The sequence below is a fragment of the Myotis nattereri genome (genome assembly GCF_964212035.1).
Source record: "Myotis nattereri genome assembly, chromosome: X".
Lineage (NCBI taxonomy): Eukaryota > Metazoa > Chordata > Mammalia > Chiroptera > Vespertilionidae > Myotis > Myotis nattereri.
The window spans coordinates 141,575,855-141,591,067 of NC_138078.1; the positions used below are offsets into that span (position 1 = coordinate 141,575,855).

Consider the following 15,213-nt stretch of genomic DNA (forward strand, 5'->3'; position numbering starts at 1 on the left):
TTCACTCCTCTGAAGCTCAGGCTTGGAAGTTACTGTTTTAATAGAAAATACCCAGGAAAAAAAACCACCCAGGACCTGGCCAGTGTGGCTCAGTTGGCTGGAGCATCAACCTATACATTGAAAGGTAGTGGGTTTGATTCCTGGACAGGGCACATTCCCAGGTTGCGGGTTTGATCCTATGGTCAGGACGTGTGTGGGAAGCAACTGATCAATGTTCCTCTCTCACATCAATGTCTTTCTCTCTTTCCCCCCATCTCTTGCCTCCCTCCCTTCCTCTCTCTAAGATCAAAACAAACAAACAAACAAAAACATCCGGTGACCCTCCCCTAAGGCTGGACAAATGCAAAAGGGACAGTTGAAAAGGTACATGGGGCCTATCTGTGTCTTTCCTCAGAGGCCCTGTCCGAGAGCCCCCCTTTCCCAGCACAATTCAGAGTGTACTGAGCTCTACGACTCCTCTATTTTATTTTTTCTGGTTCATGAAGCAATGTTACAGAACAACTCTCCCAGAAAGAAGATGAGGGTAACAGGTTCTGAGAAGAGCCTCTCAGCTGGATGCTCTCCAGCTGAGAAATGGCAGGAACCCCAGGGAACTCTGCTGGCCTCCTGAGCCCAGGGCTACTACATATGGCAGATCCTGTGGCCTCAGCACTTCCCAGGTGACCTCTCTTGGCATTCTCATCCCGACCCCGGGTAGGTCCTACTGCTATTCCATCTTCACACAAGGCCTCAAGGGCTGGCAGGGTAAACCACACTGTTACCCTGTGCACGTTTCACTCAGGGCAGTGACTTCCATACAGTCGTTCCAAGCATACCTAGTGGTGCCTGCAAGCAGTGCTCATTACTGAAGCCACCTTACTTAACCCAGATGGGGTTATGCACACACATTTTCTTGATCAACTAGCAGCAACTAGCTCCTACTTTAAGGGACCCCCATTAGTTTTTAGCACCTGTCCCCAGCTTCCCACCTACCCAGGGCTCCCAGCTCTGTAGAGGCAGGAGTTGCCCTTACTTACTTGATCAAATACACATCATACTTCCCAGCGGAGCGGCCAGATTTCCTCTGCTTAAGCTTCCGGGTCCAACCTTCAGGCAGAGTGGGGTCATCATACATGGGTCCCCGGTCGCGAATGATAGAGCGCCGCTGTTTGGGGGAGGCAGAAGCTTCCGGGACGGCTGGGGCTGAGCCTGACCCTTCCGAGGTCTCCGCTTTGCCTGCCTCTGCTGGTTCAGCAGAGTGGTGGGCTGGCGGCTGCAGGGGTTCATGCTTGCTTTCTTCTTTCTTATCCTTCTTCACCTTTTTAAACTTCAGGGGTTTGTCCTTGAGGCCCTGGAGGTCCTGGTCTTCTGACTTTTCTTCCCTGAAGTGTTAAACAAGTATGTAAGTATCACAGAGGACACACCAGTTTGCAGAAAAAGTGAGCATCGGAAGGCTCAAGCCGGGGCTGCCCTGCTGGTGGCTCACTCAGGTCTTGATATTCTTCCCTTCACAGATTTCTTTAGGGGCTTTGGGCTGCTAGTGGTGGTGGCCAACTGCACTCTACCTGCACTGTGGCCACCCTGAGTCCCATTCCTGGTGTGCAGGAGAGTAAGTGGCCTGCACAGGTGGCATTTTTCTGAGAGAAACACTATGTGGCTTCTCTGCATGCTGCCTTGGCAGAGGCCACTTTATGAGCGGCACCCGAGGGCTGACTTGACCACTGGGATAGGGAGCTGTCAGCCCCAAAGGGGGTGGAGCTCCTTTTCACAAAGGCCGGGCTTGGGTGCTACTATAGCTTCTGTATTTTGGGTTTTCTCAAATGTGTACTCAACAAAGAACTGCCGTGGGGCACAGTACAACTTGCTGACAGGCACACAGCGCAGCACTGCACAAAGAGCATACAGGTTTGGAGCCAGCTAACCTGAGCTCAAATCCTGACTTTGCTATTTCCAAACACAGACCTGAGCGGGCCTGTTTCCTCATCTCAACGATGGGTACCAACACCCCAGAGGAAGAAAAGTCACAAAGGCATTATATAAATCTTGGCTAACCTGGGCAACCAGAAACCGCTGCACAGGGTCCTGGCATAAGAAAAGTGACCCCAGGTCAGGTAAGCCTTGATCACCAGACCCTCCCTTACAACGCAAGGCAATAGCACAGCCTTGCTGGTGAAAGGAAAGAGCAAGGAGAAAGGCACAGAGGAGCATTCCCCATTTTCCACACTGACAGAGCAGTGCCTTCCCTACACTTCAGTTGCATCCGGTAGGACCCCTTCCTTGTATACTTCAGAAATGCTTACTTGAGGCCCTGGACCCTAGGATCAGAGTCTGACCATGATGCTCTCATGGCCGGGCTAAGAGGACAAGAACACAACTGGGGCCAGGGAAGGCTTAGGAAGAATTGTGGGCTCAGAATTAGCCATCTGCTAGTCCCTCAGTTGGCAGCTCATTATGGAAAAGGGCAAGACTATTCCTGTCCTTTGCCCTGTCTTATATAGCTCATGTGGCACCGATCACTGTCCCGTGGCTCGTCTATCCCTAGTGATGTCCCTTCCTGTCCACACTGTGGAGACGTCAATGAAGGCACTGTGGCGTGCACTCGAAACGACTCGAATGATGTGGGTAAGTCACTGAAAGCAGGTTAGCACCAGGACTCACTGGGTGCCATGAAGACATGGCCTCCCTGAACAGCTCAGGTCAGGTGTGGGGACGGATCATGGTGAGGGTGTGTCCCAGCCCTCCTCAGGCTTACTGAGTTCCCTGGACCTTCTTCAGAAGTTTAGGGCCCCAAGCATGGCTGTCAGTGTCACCCAGATTCAGCCCTTGGCTCACAGGAGACCTTTTCTTGCTGTAAAAGTGGGGTCCCTAACCTGTTCCAGCAGAGCTTATTTTTCAATGCTCCCAGTCTTAGGGAGAAGGAAAACTCTGCCAGCAGCAAAGTGGTGAATAGACTGGAACCACCACTTCCAAATAGTTCACAGTGCACTGCTGAAGTCTAGGGCTGCTCCCGGAGTCGGAGAGAAACACTGCACTGACGGAAAAGGTCTGGTTTCCTCAGAACTCTCATTTGTATTCCCTCAATACTTTCACCACCATGAGGTCAAGTACAAGCCATATCACCCAGGAATGCCTCTTAGATACAATCAGGGGTGTTGACGCAATCCCTTCTAGAAATCTACCCTGAAGAGACACCTTCAGAAAGTCAAAACAACAGAGGATGATGTTATTTACAACAGCATTGTTTTTACTAGCCCGGGACTGTGGACAACTCAGACAGCCGTCACCAGGGACCTGCTGACTAGATGACAGCAGGCCCGCACCACGGAGAGTGCCCCAAACCACTGGGGAGTGATCCCTAGAATCTACTGTAAGGTAAAAAATGTATACCGCAGGCTGCCTTTTGTGTGAGATAGAAGGGGACTTTAGGAAGCACACAGCAGAAACTAACAGAACAGCCAAGGCCTCTCTGGGTATGCCAGAACATAATTTCAACTTCTGAATCAGGTAAAAGTTTACATAACGCCAAATAAAATGAAAACAAGAGGTAACAAAATGTCACGACACTGTATATAAACAGAAACTAATAATTGTATCAAATTGATGACATACCACAGGAAAAAATGATTTATTTCAAATACTTTTGTCCCCATTGCTCTTATGTCCTTGGTGGGACATAGTCTAAGGCCAACAATGGCACCCCAGGGGCAGGGAACAAGCCTAGTGCCCATGGAAGGGGACCAGGGTGGCCCCTAGGAGAATGAAAAGGACGCAGGCACTGAGTGGAAGGGCTCCTTGTCTTGTGCAATGCTGTGACCAGGTGAGTGTTCAAAAGAATGAACTGATTAGAACACAATGAAGAAAATAATCCATGTGATGATATTAGGGGAGAAAAGAGAGAAAGACCTAAATGAAGTGTAACGGATGGTCACGTGGCCATGTGGGGAAACGGCTCCAGACAGTGGCGACATGGAGGGGCATGGCGGGCTCTGTTGGGTTTTATTCCAAGTGTGATGGAGAGCTTTGAGCAGGGGGCAGCGACAAGGGCTCTTGAAAGGATCACCCTAAACGGACTACAGGAGACCTAAGAGGAAAGCAGGGAGGGGCCCTGAGAAGCCTTTTGCAGTTGTCTTGGTGTGGCCCAGGATGGGGACAGCAGAGGATTGGGGACAAGATCCGGAAGTGAAGCGACACTGCTGGCTGATGGACTGGTGTGGGGGTGAGGGATGAGTTAAGGGCCTCGGCAAAGCCTTGAGGGTGGAGTTCAAGAGGAGAACATACATCTTTGGCTACGAAGGTGGGATATCCAGCTGTGCCCAAACTCTGATGAAATGAACTATTGGTTTGTTTTTAAGTTTTTATTGTGATAAAATGTACATAACATTAATGAACTGTTTTGTTATTAAATATTTCTTTAAAATATATTTTTATTGATTTCAGAGAGGAAGGGAGAGGGAGAGAGATAGAAACATGAATGATGTGAGAGAATCACTGATTGGCCCCACACTGGGGATCGAGCCTGCAACACAGGCATGTGCCCTGACTGGGAATCGAACCGTGACTTCCTGGTCCAGAGGTCAGCACGCAACCACTGAGCCATGACGGCCAGGCACTGTTAAATATTTTTAATTGATTTTTAGATAGAGAGAGGAAGGGAGTGGGGAGAGAGAGAGAGGAACATCAATCGGCTGCCTCCTGCACACTCTATACCAGGGATGGAGCTAGCAACCTGGGCATGTGCCTTGACTGGGAACCAAACCGGCAACCTTTTGGTGCACAGGACGATGCCTAACCAACTGAGCCACACCAGCCAGGGCAATAAATGAACTTTCATAGCACTGAAGATGATGGGGAATAAAAGGACCTTTAGCTCTATCTGTAATATTCTAATTCTAATTGAAATTACTCAAAACTACTATGACAATATGGTGATTTTCAATTCTGAGCATTAAGGGATACACAGGTGTTTGATACTTAAAAACAAATAACAAAATCCCTAAAGCCTGAAAGCCATTATGCTGGGTGTGGAGGTAAAAATGATGCAAAACAGGTAATCCAAATGAGTTTACCCCTGGCTCAGATGCCTGCTCAGTCCCAGGGGGACCTTGAAGGAGGCCTGGCAACTCCCTAAGCATCCCTCCCACACGTGCACCAGGACGTTATGGGGTTTGCTGAAGCATACACTTTTTCAAAGAAACCAAATAGCCCTCTTCATCCTCCCTCTAATCACAGCATATATATGTGCATGTGTGTGTGTGTGTGTGGACGTACGCATGCACATGCACACACATAATCCTGAGTATGAGGAGAACTGAGCACCTAGTTCACAAGTTCATATATTTTAGAAAAATCACCTATTTAATTCTTCAGTGTCACAGATGGAAAAAAAAAGGAAGTACAACCAGACAAGAGAACTTGTCTGAGGTCACAGTTGAGCCAATGTGTTTTCATTGATACCCTTGACCTGAAAGACTGCTAAGAGCTGAGATGCCAGAGCAGGATTAGCATAATTCTTTGGTCTTCTAGAGCTCCAAGTTTAGTGTACGTGTGGGGGGGAGGTGGGGAGACAGACAAAGAGGTAACAAAGAAATAATGACATCCTCCCCTGTTCCAGGCAGAGGGGAAACCCAGAGATGGGGATTCCTGGAAGAGGAAGTTCTGAGCTTGGTTTTTAAGACTCATGAGGAGTTTCACAGGCTGGTCAGGAGGGCTCAAGGCAAGCCAGGTCAGATGAGCGGAGGCAGCAAATCAATAGTCCCTCCTGTCCTCACTATGATGCCCTTCCTGGGAGGGAGACCAGAGCCGCTGGGCTGGCCCTCTCTCCCATCTTCATTTGGGTTAAGATGGTGCTTCTGACCAGCCTTCCCTGGTCTTTCCTCCCACCTCCCATGAATAGGAACACCCTATGCCCCCCTCCCCGCCCCTGTGTACTTAAAATATCCCCTGGTGATGGGCAACTCCCCCTAGATGTGTGCCTTCTTTACTGTCATTTCCCTGCTCAACACACAGTGAGTGCCAGGGACAGGAATAGCATTTAAGTCACATGCCAAGTGGCAATCACAACTCACATACTGTGGTACCTTTCCTTCTTCTTTTTAAAAAATATATTTTTATTGATTTCAGAGAGGAAGGGAGAGGTGGAGAGAGAGATAGAAACATCAATGATGAGAGAGAATCATTGATTGGCTGCCTCCTGCACGCCCCCTATTGGGGATTGAGCCCGTAACCGGGGCATGTGCCCTTGACTGGAATTAAACCCAGAACCCTTCTGTCCGCAGGCTGAGGCTCTATCCACTGAGCCAAACCAGCGAGGGCCCTTTCCTTTTTTTGATGGCTGTATCCCTGGGGCCATTAGCTTTGAGGAGCAGGGGCTAGCTTAGGACCCAAAGCAAGCAGGCTCTCAGTGACCAAATAATGAATTTCGGCACTAGCAGTAGCCTGGTGATCACTGGTGGTTTGGGGTTAGCAGGAGACGAGGCTGGGGCAGTCACCGAGGGCCTTGGTGTCACACTTGCCCAAGAGCACAGTGATATCTACAGTGATGGGGAGGGAGGGCTCACGAGGGCAGCAGCATGGGAGATGGTTGCACTGGGAGGATGGGTCCCAGGCTTCTACAGATTGCATTCCAGCAATGAGGTGGTCAGATCCACAGACACTCCTTCGAAAATTACCAAAAAGGCTGGACTGAACATCTAGAAGATGCTATAGAAGAGTGTTTAAAAACTCTTACCTACACTCACAAGCTGGCAAGAAATGAAGGAATGCATAGGCTAAAGAATAAGGGAAGGTGTCCTATTTGTTGAAGAAACCTGGCAAATGCCCCTTGACAAGAGATCAAACTGAGCACCACTGACTGTGGCCAGCCTGCAGAAGTGCTGTGAAGAGTAGGAGCATGGGCACCATCCCATCTTGGAGGAAGGGGGAACTGAGGCCATGAAGAAACAGCCGGAAGAATCCAAAGAAAGGGTCCGTTCCACACAACAATGAGCCTGGACTCTTCAAAATGGTCTGTGGCATGAAAAAAAAGGGGGTGGGGTGGGGACTGGTTTTGTTTAAAGGAGACTGAAGAGACAGAACATGCAACATGCAATCCTGGACTGGCTCCTGGGTTCGAAGGTGCTAAAAGAGGCAGTAATGAGGCATTTGGGGAATGTAAATATGGTTCCATGTTAGCTCAAAGTGAAATTCCCTCGATGTCATAACTGCATCCTGTGCTCTTAGGAAAGCCATGCTTAAGTACTTAGGAGGGCAATGTTACAATGACTGTGACTAACCCTCCAATGGTAAAGGGTTCAGGGAAAACATATGTTTAAAAGGGAGATGACATCAATATAACTGGAAGCTGTGCTGGTTGACAGTAATATTTTGAAGCAGTTTCAGGAAAGCTTTCTAACAATTAAAGAGAAAGCCTTCACGTTACACAAGTACATTAAGAGAAAAAGCTGGAAACATTGCAGAAGTACCTTCTTTTAGTGGCTCAAAGAACATCTTCCACAGCGTTAGTTCTATATGGTGAAGCTGTATGAATGAACGTATCAAGGTATTTCCCTGTGTTTAAAATAAAATCACTGCTGAAGGAAGCCTTGCTTAGGACCTGACTTTTTAAAAAATATATTTTTGTTGATTTCAGAGAGGAAGGGAGAGGGAGAGAGAGAAACATCAATGATAAGAGAGAATCATTGATCGGCTGCCTCCTGCACGCTCCACACTGGGGATCGAGCCTGCAACCTGGGCATGTGCCCTGACCAGGAATCGAACCGTGACCTCCTGGTTCATAGGTCAACACTCAACCACTGAGCCAGGCAGGCAGGGCAGGGCCTGACTTTTAATGTCAATGAAACAACTCATCTGTGCATTGTGTGGGAGGAAGCACAAGTCAGGGTTATGGTGAAAAATGTTTGGCTGATGGAGATGTTGGGTGCAAATGCCAACAGACTTCAATGGCATGGTGGTCTGTTTTTTTATACAGAATGGTAACTGGTTTTGTTAGTGAACTCTGGGTACCAAATCTCCTAGAGTAGGCATGGTCTACCCTACCTATTTTTCCCTTAACAACTATATTTTATTGTGTGATTTGTAAAACACAAGATTTTTCTCCCCCAGGAATGCATATATCGCATTTAAGCAGAAAGGTTTTCATAAATCTTAAGTATCTATGAAGCATGAGAGAAGGCTCTTGGTAATAAAACACCACTCAGTGATTCTGCTGCTACATTAGACCAAATTCTTCCTTAGAGTTGCAGAAATCTTGTTTGGGGGCCAAATCATTTTATCTCAAGGGGTCTGATGGTGAGAACTGCCTGTATTTTAATAATGAAAGTAACCTACAGTAATCCTGCAGAAGGTAGCCTTGGGAGGCTGTACCTGGTGCTCATTTGACTCAAGCCTACTGTACATTACAGGGGAGCAAGCAACCAACAGCTGGCAGGTACAGCTGGCCAGACAATGATGGGAGGACGGACTACTCAATCCCCAAGGCATTCAGATTAAAAAAAAAGGGGGGGGGCTTAAAAGCCAGGTGAAAACAGCAGCTGAAAGTTTTTCACTTGAATTGGAATCTAGCCCCTCCCCAAGTGAGCTTCATAGAAATTTCCAGAGCCCCAGCAATATCCTGACCTTTCCCAATTCCAGTCATGTTTGCATCATGCCAATTCCAGATGTTATTTCTCAGCACCTTTCATTTCCAGTCATCTATCTCATGGAGCTGCATCAAGAGCCCAAGTACCACAACAAGGTCATGAACTACAAGGGCAGGTCAGTGGCCACTTCCCCAAGACAATGGTCAGGCACCAGAGGAGAGAAATGAACTCCTTACAGTGGCTGCTTCCATCCTGAAGTGTCATTCACTTGGTGCTTCCAATTCTTTCTACTTCCTATATGAGCTGCACAATCTCAGAATCAACCCAGAGGCTGCTCTGCACAAATCAATAAAGGCAGCAGCACTTTGAGAAGCCAGCTTCAGTCCCTTTAAAGATTTGCGAGAAATCAAACTGCACTGACAGAGTCTCAGTGGTCTTTTTTTTCCCCCTCAGTGGTCTTCAGGAACAAAAGAGGGGATGGTGCTTCAGCCTGCAGGCTACAGTGGTAGAACCTGAAATTCAGTGGCCCTGCTCTGAATTCAGTGTACTTTTTAATACCCCAATTTTAGAAGACGCAAGAAACTGTCTACATTTTAAAAGCTAAATAAAACACAGTTTTTGCCACCCAAAGGTAGATCCCTCCCCCAATGAAGGCAACCAGCGCCATACGGTAAGTCTCATCTTTATACTAGGAGTCCACCACACACGGGGAAAGACAAGCAGGTTTAAACAAACAGTGCTGATGTGGAGAATAGTCAGGCAGTTCCTCAAAAGGTTACACACAGAGTTTCCATATGAACAAACAATTTCATTCCTAGATATAGACTCAAGAGAACTGAAAACAGGGACTGGAACAGATGGATACTTGCATGTCAATATTCAGAAAGGAATGATATACAGTAGCCAAAAGGTGGAAATGACCCAAGTGTACATGGACAGATAAATGGAGAAACAAATGTGGTCTATCTATGCAATGGAGTATAATTCAATCATAAAAAAGGAAATTCTGACACATGCTACAACATGGATAATTATTGGGAGACTTTATGCTCAGTGAAATAAGCCCTTCACAAAAAGACATATTGAATAATTCCATTTATATGAAATGTCCAGAATAGGAAAATCCACACAGACAGAAAATATATTAGTCATTGCCAGGGACTAGGGGTAGTATATAACACGGAATGACTGCTAGCAGGGTACAGGGCTTTGTAGGGGTGATGAAAATGTTCTGGAACTAGATAGAGGTGATACTTGCACAGCATTGTGAATGTATTAAATGCCACTCAACTGTACATTTTAAATGGATGAATTTCATGGTGTGTGAATTATTTTTTAAAAATATGTCTTGATTTATTATATATATAGAGAGGAACGGAGATGGAGAGAGAGAGAAACATTGATGAGAGAGAGAAACATTGATCAGCTGCCTCCTGCATGTCCCCCACTGGGGATTGAACCTGCAACCTCTGGTTACATGAGATGATGCTCAACCAACTGAGTCATACAGGCCAGGGATCATGGTATGTGAATTATACCTAAATTTTTGTAATACTCCACTAAAATGACAGTTGACTTCACCAATTACCCTAAATCATAAAGGTAGGCTTTATGATTCCCATGCAGTACTCAGAACCCACAGCTGGCTCCAAGGGAGCCTGTCTGGTTGCAGGCACAGAGACCAGGCAAGCAGCCCTACCATTTATCCCAGAGAAAGAGCCAAGCCCAGCATGGGGACCTAGGGTGACACGTGCTAGACTGGACCAAGCCCAGGACATGGTAACAATGCCAGTCAGAAAGGAATTTAGCTTAAGAAGTTTAATGACAAGGCATTTAGCCAAGTTGAAGGTTGTTGGCTAAATTTTCTGAGGGCATTTGATCAATTTTTTTTTATTGTGGTAAAACACACATAACATAAAATTTACCATTAGCAGCACTTAATACTTCACAATGTCGTGCAACCATCACCACTACCTAGTTTCAGAACAGTTCATCACCCATGGAGGAAACCCCAATTCCATTAAGCAGTCATTCCCCCAGTTCCCCTTACTCCCAGCCCCTGGCAACTACTAATCTCTTTTCCATCTCTATGGATTTGCCACTTCTGGACATTTCATATAAATGGAATCATACACTATGTGGCTTTTTGTGATGGGCTCCTTTCACTCAGCATGTTTTCAAGGTTCATCCATGTTGTAGTGTGCATGAGAACATCATCCCTTCTTATGGTTGAATAACATTCCATTATATGGAAATAGCACTTTTTAATCCAGTCTTCTGCTGATGAACAACTGGGTTGTTTCCTATGAACATTTGTGTACAAGATTTTGCACAGATGTATGTTTTCAATTCTCTTGGGTCTATACCTAGAGTGGAACTGCTGGGTCATAGGGGAACTCCATGTTTACCTTTTTGAGGAACTGCCAGATTGTTTCCCATGAGGTTTCCTTTGGGGGTGATGAAAATGTTCTGGAACTAGATAGAAGTAAAATGGGGCAGCAGAAACTGCTTTCACTCTGGAATGCTTAGCAGACAGGGGCAAGCTTTAAACAGAAGTGATTACAGCAAGAATGCTGGGAACAGTGCGGGGGTGTTTCATTTCACCTACTCACTCATTTAATAGCTAACATTACTAGAGCACCTTCTAGGTACCATGTAGGAGATGTGCTAGAGCCAGGGGTGTTACAGCAAGACACGCTTTCTACCTGCATCCATTTCTTCTTTCTCCTGGTGTGGTCACTCTTCTACGGCAGATAGTCAATAATGAAATCATAACTATTTTGATTAATGTTGTGAAAGGGGAGATACTAAAAACTAGGAGAACCCAATAAGGAGCCAGGCAAAAGCCCCAGAATATGGATGTGATGGTGACACTGTGACCTGAGGATGTGGGACCACTGTGGGTGGAGGAAGGATCAGGCCCAAAGCTGATAAAAGTCGTGGATCACAACTGAAACCCAAGCAGGGTGGCTTCCCCAGCTGCCCCACAAAGGCTTGTATTGCTAGACTTTGCTTTCCATTTTCTAGCCTCCCCTCATAGCAACTTCTCTTCCATCATGTTCCCCAGTGCCGTGAGCACACCCTTCAGCATGCTCATGGAGATTCTCTGTCCCCATGACAAATATCTAGTCCTCAAGGTCCCAACAGCTGGTCTCCATAGGCACTTACATGTGCCGGCCCTTTTGGTCCCCAGCAATGCATACCCACCGCTGATCCTCCCTTCACCATTTTCTGTTGACACCGTTTTCTTCTTACTTTTGTATTCTTTTATGTAAACAAATTTTACAGACTTTTATCAAGTGTCAGCTGCTTTTACTAAAGAACAGAATATTTGCCAAAATAAAATTTTAATACAGAGGCAACATATTTGGGGGATGGGTGGAGGAAGGGGCAGAAAGGAGATCTCCAGTAACAGAAGAGAGAACTCTGCATAAGAGTCAGCTTACTTGGTCTGAATATCTCATAACTAACTTGAAGTGAATGGCCTTGTTTTCATTATTGTGCCTTTTACTAGCATAGGTCACCCCACATCTGCATGCTTGGCAAGCTTTTGTTTTCTGATGATGATATCTGAGCCCATTGAAATGATCAACAAAATAGAAAACAGGGAAAATCTCTCTATCAGTGTTGGCAAACAAGAAGGGTGCCACCAATGACTGAGGCACTTTTTGAGAAACTGCTGTAAGATGTGATGCGGTAGGAGTCAATGTTAGAGAAGTTCTGCTCTCACAGTTCTACCACACTAAAACATTGGGGGGCAGGAGGACCCGCTAGGGAGGTCTAGGAATAAGACTCCTAACAGAGCCCTAGGAAATCTTCAAGGTCAGAACAACAGGACCTCGGAGCCAGGCTGGCTGAAGCGCAATTTGCTGGTGGCAAATGAAGGGCCTGGAGCCTGATAGTGCCATACATGGAAAGGATGGTGACAGGCTGAGGGGTTCCCCTGGGCACTGCTGAGAGCAGGGGAGGGGCAGAGAAGGGTTGTGGCGCTCCAGTGACTCTGCACTGCTGGAACACCCAGAAAGAGATACACAGATATGGATCCCACTTGTCTCAGCAACCTCCACAGTAGCATCCTGGGGATCCATTCTACCCCCAACCCAGCTTCTGACAACAGGGGTTCTAAGCCACTAGGAAGCAGCAGGCAAATAGCAGGGACTAGGTCTCTGTCCCATAAACAGCTCTGGGGACTGGCTAAAAAAGTAGTAACACGCTTGTGACAAGACAAATATAAACATATCAGTTACTTGTCTGTGTACAAACACTAATTGGGTAGAAAATACAACAGGAAGATTGTCCTTCCAGTCAAGATCCCAATGGAATTCCCTTTGGAACCTGACATTTACCTAGAATAAGTATCTGTGAACGGCCAAAGAAAATACGGGGGTATGGGGCTGTGAATTGCTTCTTGTGGTCAGTGCATCCAACATCACACAACAAACCTGATTTCACATGGATCAGAGACTTAGAATCAAATGACAGGTTACAACTTCCCACAGAACTGCTCTCCTAATCTCTCTCTCTATAAAAGTCTAAGCGACCACCACAACCGAAACAACCAAACGGACCAAACAGGCTGTGTGGGGCAATCAGGCCAGCAGGGGGGCAGTGAGGGCCGACCAAACGACCGAACAGCAGGCTGCATGGGGCGACCAGGCTGGCGGGGCGGGGGGGGGGGGGCAGTTAGGAGCGACCAGGCCAGCAGGGGGGCAGTTGGGGGTGACCAGGCCAGCAGGCAGGTAGGTGAGCGATTAGGAGCCAGTGGTCCCAGATTGTGAGAGGGATGTCTGACTGCTGGGTTAAGCCCAATCCCGGCAGTCAGACATCCCCCGAGGGGTCCCGGATTGGAGAGGGTAGAGGCTGGGCTGAGGGGACCGCCCCTTCCTGTGCACAAATTTCATGCACTGGGCCTCTAGTCCCTAATAAAATAAGAAATAAAACAAAGGTGGGGAGGAGGAATGTGAAGGGCAGAATTCATCACACATAGGAAGGGGTATAAAATCGAACTCAGTACATTTCAAAACCCAGCAGCCTAGAAAAGGATTCCAGAGGACAAAGCAGCAACAAGCCTGAGCTCCTGTCCTTGCCTCATCCCCAGAAGCCATGCTAGGGAGTCAACAACACCCCGAGACCTCTAAGCCAACAAAAGCTGGAAAGAAGCAACTGGGTGGGAATCAGTAACTTTTTCCTTTTTGGCCAAGGAACTACTGCAGCTCCTAACTGGGAGGTGCGGGACAAATGGGTCAAGTGCCTGTGAGCCAGGCTGGCTCTGGGGGAAGCAGCTGCTCTTGGGTACACATGGACTCAGGGAACCACCTGGAGCCTGAGGTGTCCCCATTCCTCACCCCTACAGGAATGGCATACATGTCCTTTAAGCAGCTGGAGTGAGCCTTTGTGTAAGACATTTAGCACAATTTTTAGGACAGAGAGAAGAATCTAGATACTGCCAAAGACTATCCCTCACTATAGCACCTGCAGTGTGCAGCTTCTCTCTCACCACAGGATAAAGAGCTCACCATAGCCCAGGGGGAGAAGCACTGAGAGCCGATGCCAAGAGTCTGGGAAGAGAGGGCCAAGAATTTCCCCTCTGTACCAAAGCAAACAGAATGACTGCATGGAGCCATCCAAGCCTGAGCCCAGATGACAGGACATGACATGGTAACTCTGCAAACATATTATGGCCAGAAGGGGAAAAAAGGAGACAGGGAAGGAGATGGCTCAGGAAAGGCAAAGTCCTCCACAGGGAAGAGAAGGAAAGCCCCCACCACTTTATAAGAACATGTTCTCAATAGAAGTTCAAAGATGAGATGATAAAACAGTAAGGTGAAAGGGCAAATTCCCAACCTAGAGAAACAAACTGCAGACCAAATCCCTTCATTATGGAACTCATAAATACATTTTAAAAGATCATATAACGGAATATACAGAACTGAAAATCAAATCAAACAAATAGTGAATGCAGATGAAAAAATAAAAAGCAATTAGAGCCAAGCTAATAGCTTGGAAAAAAGGCAAAGCCAATCTAACAGAAGGATAACTTGTATTCCCGTGGTAGGAGACCTCCAAAACAGAAAAGATACCATCAAAGATATTTTATAAGAGAACTGACCTGAAACGAAGACCAGCTGCATATGCAGCTCGAAAGAACACATCGTGTTCCCATGAAAATGTGATAAAGAACACTCAACAGTGACACTCTGGTCAACTTCCTCAACTTGAAGGATAAAAAAAGAATTCTTCAGGCACCCTGAGGGAAAAAGCAAATGACTTCCCAGGGGGGGAAACATCAGAAGACCAGAAGTATGTAACATCTACGAAGTTCCAAGATAGTTCAGTGCAGTGGTAAGGAACACACACACACACACACACACACACACGGTCAGAGGTGAGGTCTGAGAGATGGGCAGGGGCCTGATGCCTGAGTGAGGCCTCCCTGAAGTGAATCTGAAACCAGATCTGAAGGAAGTGAGGGATGAGGGAGGAGGTCATATAAAGAGGGGCCTAGGCATAAGGGGCAGCAAGAGCCAAGGCCCTAACCCCAGGTACAATCTGGCATTTTCCAAGAAAAGCAAGAGCGAGGGGATGGAGCAACATGATCAAGGCAGAGAAAATGCACTCAAAATGAGCCCAGCTGGCGTGGCTCAGTGGTTCAGTGTTG

At 47.0% G+C, this 15,213-nt stretch overlaps 1 protein-coding gene across 4 annotated transcripts in view; it reads right to left on the minus strand.

The window, feature by feature from the left end:
- MECP2 (methyl-CpG binding protein 2) overlaps nucleotides 1-15,213 on the minus strand; it is a 59,409-nt gene that overhangs the window by 1,836 nt on the left and 42,360 nt on the right. For all 4 annotated transcript variants that reach the window (XM_081081454.1, XM_081081452.1, XM_081081453.1 and 1 more), the window contains one exon: nucleotides 1,017-1,361. In XM_081081454.1, coding sequence (XP_080937580.1) covers nucleotides 1,017-1,361 — 345 coding nt within the window. The remainder of the gene's footprint in view (nucleotides 1-1,016; nucleotides 1,362-15,213) is intronic.